This window comes from Aptenodytes forsteri, unplaced genomic scaffold (genome assembly GCF_000699145.1).
Source record: "Aptenodytes forsteri isolate BGI_AS27 unplaced genomic scaffold, ASM69914v1 Scaffold286, whole genome shotgun sequence".
Lineage (NCBI taxonomy): Eukaryota > Metazoa > Chordata > Aves > Sphenisciformes > Spheniscidae > Aptenodytes > Aptenodytes forsteri.
The window spans coordinates 839,745-849,492 of NW_008794491.1; the positions used below are offsets into that span (position 1 = coordinate 839,745).

General features: G+C 43.1%; 1 protein-coding gene across 1 annotated transcript; it reads left to right on the top strand.

Annotated features, from left to right (window-relative positions):
- The first annotated feature begins 6,811 nt into the window (after positions 1-6,811).
- C3AR1 (complement C3a receptor 1) lies at positions 6,812-9,416 on the top strand. The gene is made up of 2 exons (XM_019475030.1): positions 6,812-6,865; positions 8,720-9,416. The coding sequence occupies exon 2, from the start codon at positions 8,727-8,729 to the stop codon at positions 9,414-9,416; it is 690 nt and encodes a 229-aa protein (XP_019330575.1). The 5' UTR covers positions 6,812-6,865; positions 8,720-8,726.
- Positions 9,417-9,748: the final 332 nt, after the last annotated feature.

Below are 9,748 nucleotides of genomic sequence, written 5' to 3' on the forward strand. Positions count from 1 at the left end.
TGCCCCCCCCCGAGGCCGGGAGGGGGGGGGGGGCGCCGGCCGCGGGCTCCAGACCGCGGTGGCACGGAGCAAAAGGCGCCGGTGTCACGCCGAGAGCTGGGAAGCCAGGCTGGGCCGTGCCGAAACATGGGGCTGGGTTTTGTGCCGCTACACAAATATCTGGGGGGGGGGCCGCTTGTGCCCTGCGTGGCCTCGGCAGTGGACCGGGGCGCTTCTCTCGTCCCCTGGGCGTTTTTCTTTCCCGCAGCCTTGGGTCAAAGCTTGGGTTTTAAGTGAAAATGGATTTTCTTGTGGTCTGCGGTGCTGGGATGAGGAGGTCTTTGGTAAAACAGCCAACCAAAGAGAAAACACAGCACAAACCATTACAAGTTTTGCAGCTAGAAGTGGTGAAAATGCCTGCTACATGAAGGTTAATTTCAGGAGCGTGACTTGCCAGAAATGTGGCCAAAAGAAGTGTATAGATACTAGTTTGTTTATCAAATACGGTAAGATAAAGACTAGCAGCATTTAAACTGCTATTTTTTTAATAGTGACTTCCCAGCAAAGACTGGTGTTGAAGTGTACTGCTATGCAGTAGCCTGTGACTGAGTCTCTAAAAGTACTAAATGTTTACTCTGAAAACTGGAAGGAAAGGTGTAAGCAAAGTTACAAAGTTATATATCCACAGAGCCAGGGGTGGGCATAGCGTGAGCTAATTGTGCTAGGAAGTAATTTAAGCTATCCATGGAAGACTGAGCGAGCGCAGTTTATTGCTGAGGGTAAAGCAAAAAGTGAATGAAACAGCACTAAGTTTGAGGAATTATTTTTTTCCGGTATGAAATAGTTAATGCAGTGAGAGCTGAAAGGGTATCTGGAGATTTGTTTCTTGCTGTTTCCAGAGCGAAGTCAACAGGATGGTAATGAACCTCAATCATAGCAGTCAAACAAGCTGTCCTTCTGTCAGGTCAAACGTCCAGCTGGCCCAGCATTGTATCTCTGACAGTGCCCGGGACAGAAAAACTTTGAAACAAAGAAAGGGAGTCTGTGCTGCTGATTCCATAGATCTGGTAAGTGAAGCTATTTTGAAGCCAAGGACAGGAATAGTCTTGGGTTATTAAGACTAACAAAGTATGATACTTGTAATTTAACTAGCATATCTAAATGTAACTGGCCTAGTTTTCCCCAGAAATTATGTTGACAGCTGTATGAGTAGATACACAGGAAAGACGCATGACTGGTGTGAGCTAAGTACCTGAACAGATCTGGAATGACGCAAATGCGCAGCTTCCTCTTCCCCTTCCCCTTCCCCTCTGCCAGCTTGCTCTGCCTCCCTGCAGCGGGAAGGAGGGGCTGACACACTCTGCATTGTGGCAGATCTTGATGCCCCAGGGAGCAGAGGCCCGCACTCTGCTGTGTGGGTGCCCTGCCAGGCTGCATGCTGGAGCAGATAGATACCTGTCTGGGAAGAGAGATTTGAACACTTTCATGCAGCCTGCGCAAGAACTAGTAGAAATACACGGCGCCGATGCTTAATGCAGATATGTGCCACAGTGTAAAAGAAGGCTCTGCCTCCTTGCTTGCAATATGCCAGTGTTACATTGCTTGTCAGACTGCCAGAGTTAAGGCAAAGAGGTTAATGAGAGGCAAACCTTGGAGAAGAACAGAGCTGCTTAAAGAAAGCCTATAAAACAGTACAGAATTACACTTTCCTAGTATATTAGCCTAGCAATCTGTAGTGTAAGGGCTTTGTGGGCCAGGGGTTTGGTGTGCACTTGTTAGCAAAATTTTATAGACTTTCTTTCCATGGATTAATCTAATTGCTTTTTTTAAACTTATTTATTCTTTTGGTTACACATATCATCCCTGGAGCCACGAATCTAATTGTTCAATATGAAAAAGTGCAATTTTTTTTTTTTTTTTCAAATATCTACCTGATCATTTCATTTGATACCTCCTAGTTCTTGTGCTGTACGAATTCATGTGTCACCTTCTCCATGTGTCTCTCATACTGCCACTTAGATGTCTCTTTCCCAAGGTGAAGCATTCTCATCTATTTAGCTTGTCCACCAAAAGAAGTCATTCTGAGCCATGGCTGTCTAGTCATCACTTTCTGTATCATCCAAATGTCTACTTGATCATTTCATTTGATACCTCCTAGTTCTTGTGCTGTACGAATTCATGTGTCACCTTCTCCATGTGTCTCTCATACTGCCACTTAGATGTCTCTTTCCCAAGGTGAAGCATTCTCATCTATTTAGCTTGTCCACCAAAAGAAGTCATTCTGAGCCATGGCTGTCTAGTCATCACTTTCTGTATCATTTCTGATTCTATAATTGTTTTTAAGATCAAGGACCACCATAGCATTCAGTATTCAAGAAGCACCTGAATACTTCCTGTTATATTTACCTTTTGAATAGCATTGCGTGTTGACATGGTTTTTCATAGAACTTCCTGTAGTGAGTGCTAAGTTTTTTCTTTGAATGGTAATAACTTATCTAGATTACATCACTCTGTATATATAGTTATGTTGCTTTTCCAAATTCAGTAATTCACAACTAGCAATATTAAATGTCGCCTGCCTCTTTATTGTGCTGTCGTTCAGTGTGCCACAGTCCTCCTACAGTTCTTCTAGAAGGAGAGCATCTAAGATGAGAGACTGGCAAAGGGCCAACTTTTATAAGGCGTGCAAGGAAAGATGCACAAGCAGCATCAGGACACCAGGAATACATCTCCCATTCAATTCCATTGAGACTTAACCAGCAGAGAACATAACATTCTTCTGTCTTTTTCAGACAAGCGTCTCTGGACCAAGAAAATACAAAGCACTGCCAATAATAGCTAATGTGTTTTAATTTTTTTTTTTAAAAGGGTTAAGCAATGAGGTTGAAATACTGAAGGAAAACGTATTTAAAATCAGACTATGAAAGCAATGGAGGATCCATACTCTTCACACACAGAAATCTTCAATGAATGAAAACCAAGGAATAGCAGAAATCTTGGATGGAATTCCACAATGTTCAATCATATGAGGTGTGCAAATAAAAAGGCCTACACAAGTAGGGTAAAAGGCACAGTTCATGCCAATCCATAGGTAGCCTGATAATAAAGCATGCAGAAGAATCATTTGGGCTTTTGCTTTGCTTTTTGCTTTGCTTATTTAAGAAAAAAAAAATTGTTCAGGAATGTACTTAATGGATGGACCCAACATTTGGAATTTTCCTTCTCTGCATGGAAGGTACAGGGGAGACCAGTCTCACAAAATGACTCATTAGACAACTTAAAGGTTAATCCCAAGATGAGCATTTTTACAAAACAGTTCAAATACTATTTCAAATGGCGCTTCCTTCACTGAAAATGCCCTGGCAAAACATCTGACCCGAACAGTCAGTTCTGAGAACCTGTTATTGTGAAGAGCTACTTTTTAATTATGTATGATCTATGTATGTACCAGTTTTGCCAAGCTTTGTTCCCTGCTTGGTGTCCAAAGCTTGTGCTTACCTGAGCTTACTCAGCAATGTACAAAAATGCCTTGGGGTCATTCAGTGGATTTACTAAAGAGGAGAGTCTGAGGAATACTAGTGCAGGGCCACCCTGCGGATACTTGATGTCACTGGAAACTAAGTGCACAGTTGCGATGATGAAAACAAGCGCATAGCAAAGACTGGCCACCAGACCACTGCAGTATGCTTTCTAGAGAAACAGTTGTGCTAGTTATGGCTAAGCTTTATAGGGAGAGTTTTGGACAGGTTTTGTAGGAGGATGGGGTTTGCCATATACACAAGTAACATTCAGGGTCTGTGAAAGATCATAGCAATCTAGTCACTCCATCTGCAGAGAAATGAATGGGAGATCTGAGAGGGGCTGCAAAGCTTTGTAGAATGGCAGAAGAAGTAGTATAAATATAAAATACAAGTGGAATTGTCAGTTCTCACCAAAATGTTTTGGAGACAACCTGCATACTGTTGCAGGAGGGAGACTTTTGTGAATATACTGATCACATTTTTGAATTGTATATGGGTATAACTATTTAGTAACTGATAGACTGGTGCAGTTTTGTAATAACAAACCTGAAACAGCAGTATAAATGGTAACTTGCATTAAGGTTTTAGCCAACTCGTGGTGGCCAGTTGAGTCTATACATCAAGATAAACTTCAATATGAACATCCTCATAGACAAGCTGATGGAGTATGGGCTAGATCAGTGGACAGTGAGGTGGAGTGAATAGTGGCTGAACTGCTGGGCTCAGAGGGTGGTGATCAGAAGAACTAAGTCCAGCTGGAGACCAGTCACTAGTGCTGTCCAGCTGCAGTTGACGCTGGTTCCAGTACTGTTTAACTCTTCATTAATGACCTGGATAATGAAGCAACGTGCACCCTCAACAAGTTTGCAGATGATACAAAACTGGTAGGAGTGGCTGACACACCAGATGTCTGTGGTACCATTCAGAGGAACCTGGACTTGCTGGAGAATTCGGCAGACAGGAAGCTCATGAAGGTCAACAAGAAGTGGAAGTCCTGCACCTGGGAAGGAACAACCCCATGCACTACTACATGCTGAGGGCTCATTACCTGGAAAGCAGCTTTGCAGAGAATGATGATATGGTCCTGGTGGACAAAAAGCTGAACATAAGCCAGCAATGCACCCTTGCAGCAAAGAATGCCAATAGCTGCCAGGGCTAAATTGGAAGGACTGTTGCCAGCAGGTCAAGGGAGGTGATCCTTCCCCTCTACTCAGCACTGGTGAGGCCACATCTAGAGTGCTGGGTCCAGTTCTGGGCTCCCCAGTACTAGAGATACATGGACATAGTGGAGTGAAACTTGTGGAGAGCCGCTAAGGTAATTTAAATTAAGGGACTGGTACACCTGTCATGCAAGGAAAGGCTGAGAGAGCTGGGACTGTTCAGCCTGGAAAAGAGAAGGCTCAGGAGGATCTTATCATCTGTCTGATGGGAGTGTTTAATGGCAATGGAGCCAGACTCGTCTCAGTGGTGCCTGGTGACAGGACAAGAGGCAATGGGCACACACTGAAATACAGGAAGTTCCATCTGAACACAGTAAAACAGTTTTTTTCTGTGAGGGTGGTTGAACACTGGAACAGGTTTCCTGGAGAGTTTGTGGAGTCTCTTTCTGTGGAGATACTCAAACCTGACTGGACACGGTCCTGGGCAATCTTCTCTAGCCAACCTTGCTTTGAGCAGTGGGGTTGGGCTAGTCAGTCTCCAGTCAGTCTTCCGACTTCAGCTATTCAGTGATTGTGTGAATTAGAGCCTTTCTAAGCTAACTCAGTCTGTTTATCATGAGGAGAAGGGAGAGATCCAGAAGTGAAGAAAAGAATGCAGTGTGGTGATTTGGGATTACCAACAAAGCTGCAAGTCAAAGGTCTGGTCTGATCTAAGTAACAATTTTATGAAAGTAACAAAATGTCTTTTTTCCTCCTTGCACCATGTCCTTTGAGTATCTACATCATTAGGCCCTTTATGCTGAGGTGCAAAACGCTTCACTAGTCAAGCTGCTTAAAAGGTTCATTGATCTGGAAAACTATACCAGGCATCACATCATCACATCACCGTCCAGGGTGAGCTGGCTGGACTAAAGATAAAGTGCTTGCTGCGTCAAGGTTGGCTGCAGGGGAGAGGTTTTAACTGGGAGGATCAGAGCTGGCCAACTGGTGGAGAAGGACCTTCTTGCAAAGGAGAGTTTGACTAGAGCTAGCGAGGCATATGGTGGTGAAAAGGCTGTGTGTCCCTTGGCCAACAGGAGCCAACGGGAGTACCCTCCTGCCAACACTTTCTGTGTGGGTCTGAGGAGTCCCCCAGGGAAGATGGCAGCTGAGAAGAAGGTGCGGCTAGAGAAACTTTCCCGGCAGGCTGCTGACAGCCTGTCAATCTTTGGGGGTACAGCCCAGCCCTGGCCTGCCTTCCTGTTTCTGGTTTTGTGGGGTGTGTGTTGGAGGCAGCATTCGTGTGTTCCACAGAGACATGCTCAGGAGCAGAACTCTGCTCCATCCTGGTTCATTTTCCAGACCAAAACCAAAATGCTGAGGCTGATTCTTTTATGTCTGGGCTTTGTCATTTCTGCTTGCAGTCTTCATTTCCCAAATTGGGAGGGGTGAGGGGGAACCCTATTGTTGCACATTTGAAATGCCTTGCCTTAGATGTCTTGCAACATTTTGTGCTATCAGCATTTCCGTTAACCACATCTAACTTTTCATCAGTCAAGCTCCTTCTTTAAAAAAAAAAAACACAACATAACTTTAAATACCCTGAAAGGTGAAAAATCAGATTACAGTCCCTTTGACATGACCAGTTATGATTTGCTGAGTACAATGTTCTGTATTTGGTGATCTAAGCTGTCTCAAGCTGGGACAGAAGCTGATCTGGATTGGTAAGAATCCCAGAAATGGGATTAGCTAGGTGAATGTGCTGATCTGATAAACCATGGAAGTGGCTACAAGACAACAGATCAGATACCTGATGGTGGCATGGCAGGGTTTGGAATTATGAATCACATCAAGCAAAGGTCAGCATTATGCCAACAGGCAAGACATCTGATTCAGTTGCCTTATAGAAACTATAGTAAAGTATGTGTCTGTGCCTATCATTCCCTTGCTTCCTATTATTCTTTGACTCAGGGCACTATTTTATTTTTACAGTGTTGAGACAGCTTCTTTTGGCTTGACTGTTTGTTTATTTTATCAGCAGATCGTATCTAAAAATTCAAATGTTGAGTCATCCTAAGCCAGGGTAAAAGAACATACTTAGCATACACGTGCACATACAGGAAAAAAGCAGTTCCTAAAATGTCATGCGAGTTTCTTTTTTCAGTCATTCCAGAGACAGGACTGATGGTACTTGCTCCCTGACACCGGAGTATCTGCTTCACTAGGGTAGGTATAACGAGCTGCAGAATTCTGCTTTCCTCTTCAACTTGCAATTTCTTATTCTTCACTCCTGAAAACCTCTCTGTCCCCTCTAGTTCCCCCTTCCATCTTCATAACCACATAGCAGCCCTTCTAGCACTCTTGAAAACATAGCGTGGGCAGTATCTTCTTATTGATTCATCCCTCAGTTTGCTTTGGAGTAGGATTTGTATTACTGTCTTTACAGCATTCCTTGATTCTCTGTCCTCTTCATACGATCTTCTGTAGCTATATGGGGAGGCAACAAGATTCAGCTCTTGCAGCACTGTTCTCCAGTTGTCCCTGTAAAAGTCACTTCTGCATTTATCAGCAAGACCACAGGAAAGGAACAAACTTGTTAGAATTTTAAGTTAAGTCCCCAGCTGCCTTCCAGTAAATTCTTTCATAGCTTTCCTTGCAGGTCACCCTCAGCTAAAAGCCTTAGCTAAAAGCTAAGAAGCAATTCTTACCAAAAAGTGATGAATTACAATGTTTGTCACAACTGTTTATCTTAGTTTCTTCGTGGTGAAGCGGTTCTAACACTTATGCATCGCTCCACATTTAGACTATATGTTATGCAAGAAAGACATTGATGATTTGGAATATTTTTTTTAAATCATTGCTATTTAGTCCTGCACACAACAGTCCCTGACTGGCATTTAAGTACTGGCATAACAGAGGTTAAAATAGAATCAGGCTGGGTTGTCTTATTCATGTCTCCTCGGTTGCTTCTGTAGGCTGTATTCAGCTCTTACCTATGCAGTTTCCTTGTGTTCTGGTAATGCTTTTAGGGACCTTTCAGCAACACAACTGTCTTAATTGATTCAGCAAGGGTTTAGTTAACAGGGATTTTATAAACAATTCTATTAATGCCTAAAGGATGAAGATCAGGCTCTTTTTCTCAGTTCTATCTTGACTTTGCTAGATTTCCTTTGCTTTCCTTTCTAAATGTACTAATATCCAAGTCCAAGAATAATTGAGCAATTAAAGTGTTTCCACTGCTGTTCTCATAGTTTTAAAACGTCACTTAAGTATTCTGTGGCTCAGCTTCATAGTCTTGCAATAAGACACCTTTTCTTATATCTAAAACGTCTCAAGAACATTACTGCTATTACTCTGTTTTAATTTTTCTTTCTACAACTAAATCTCTGTCTGTTCTTCTTAAACCATTAATTTCTCGCCTTTCTCCTCATCGAGACTAGCTTTCTAAGGAACCAGCAGAGAGCTCAAAACAAAAGCAGGGAGAAGGAAGTGCTTATTGAGACTTCCCTAAAAATACCCCTTAGCAGACAGAGTTGCTGTCCTGTCTGTTCTATTTATAATGTCCAGAAAGTGGAGTAGGGTTATTTCACTAAGACAAGCATTGCTTTCTCAACCTGAACCTATTTCACTGGTTATGCCAGAAGAAATCACTCATTTTAAAGGGAAAAGGAACTAAAATGCTGGCTTAGCTTTCTGAAGAAGAGAAGTGTATACAAAGCTGGAAGTCGATCAGGAAAGACACCTGGTGATAGTGTGGGCGTGTGAATGGAGAGCTCCACTTCAGAGTGGAGGCTAAAAAGAACCAGACTGAAATCAAAGGGGATGACAGATAGGAGAACTTAAGTGTATACAATCCCCTGTTTGAATAGTGGGGCTTATGTAGCGTAGCCACCATAAGAATGCTGAAGGTGTATAATGGTCAGATTAGTAAGCCTTCAGCACAAACTTGTATAGACCAATGCCTTTGTACCCTGACAGCTCTGTACTGTCACCTGACTTAGAGATGCTTCAGTACAGATAAAGAGAAGAATTTGGGCAGGAGGGTGAGAATTGCCTACTAATTTGCTTTCTGTTTTATAGCTACAGAATGCGTCGCCTCCTGGGTAATAGCAGTTCACACGAACAGGCTGCTGTATATTATGGATCAGAATCCATTGTCTCCATTGCTATCTTCATCATCGTTTTCATCATAGGTATCCCAGGCAATGGATTGGTGATCTGGGTAGCTGGTCTGAAAATGAAAAGGTCTGTGAACATTGTCTGGTTCCTAAACCTTGCTGTGGCTGACTTCATGTGCTGCTTGTCCTTGCCGTTTTCCATTGTTCACCTGGCCCTCCATGAACACTGGCCGTATGGTTTGTTCCTCTGCAAAGTCATTCCATCAGTCATAATCTTCACCATGTTTGCTAGTGTCTTCCTACTCGTGGCCATCAGCATTGACCGGTGCCTCCTCGTGATGAAACCTGTATGGTGTCAAAATCATCGAACAGTGAAATCTGTATCACTAATATGCAGTGGCATTTGGATCCTGGCCTTCATTTTCTGCTGTCCTGTCTTTCACTACCGTAAGACTATCATTCATGATGGCAAAACTGAGTGCGGGTACAATTCTGGAGATGATGAAGTGCCAGATTATATGGATGATTCTGTAAATAGGTCACTGGAAAAATACTCAGCTTTAGCCTACAATGATAATGACTCAGGGGGAAATCCATATGAAAGTGATCATTCTGTATCCCTCGCCTTAGTGGTAATAAGCATCACTAGGGCTGTATGATGAAGCGCCAGATTATATGGATCCTGTAAATGGGTCACTGGAAAAACACTCATCTTTAGCCTACAATGGTAATGACTCATGGGAAAATCCATATGAAAGTGATCATTCTGTATCCCTCGCCTTAGTGGTAATAAGCATCACTAGGGCTGTCTTTGGCTTTGTGCTCCCCTTTGGCATAATGGCAGTTTGCTATGCCATTATTGCTTTCAGAATGCGTGCAAATCAGTTTCACAACAGGATGCTGCAAACAATTGCGCTCGTGGTAGCCGCATTCTTCATCTGCTGGGCTCCATACCATGTAGTTGGCATTCTGCACCTTGTACCTACTCTTG

Coding starts and splice junctions, on each gene's coding strand:
- C3AR1 (XM_019475030.1), top strand. CDS start 8,727: ATGCGTCGCCTCCTGGGTAATAGCAGTTCACACGAACAGGCTGCTGTA.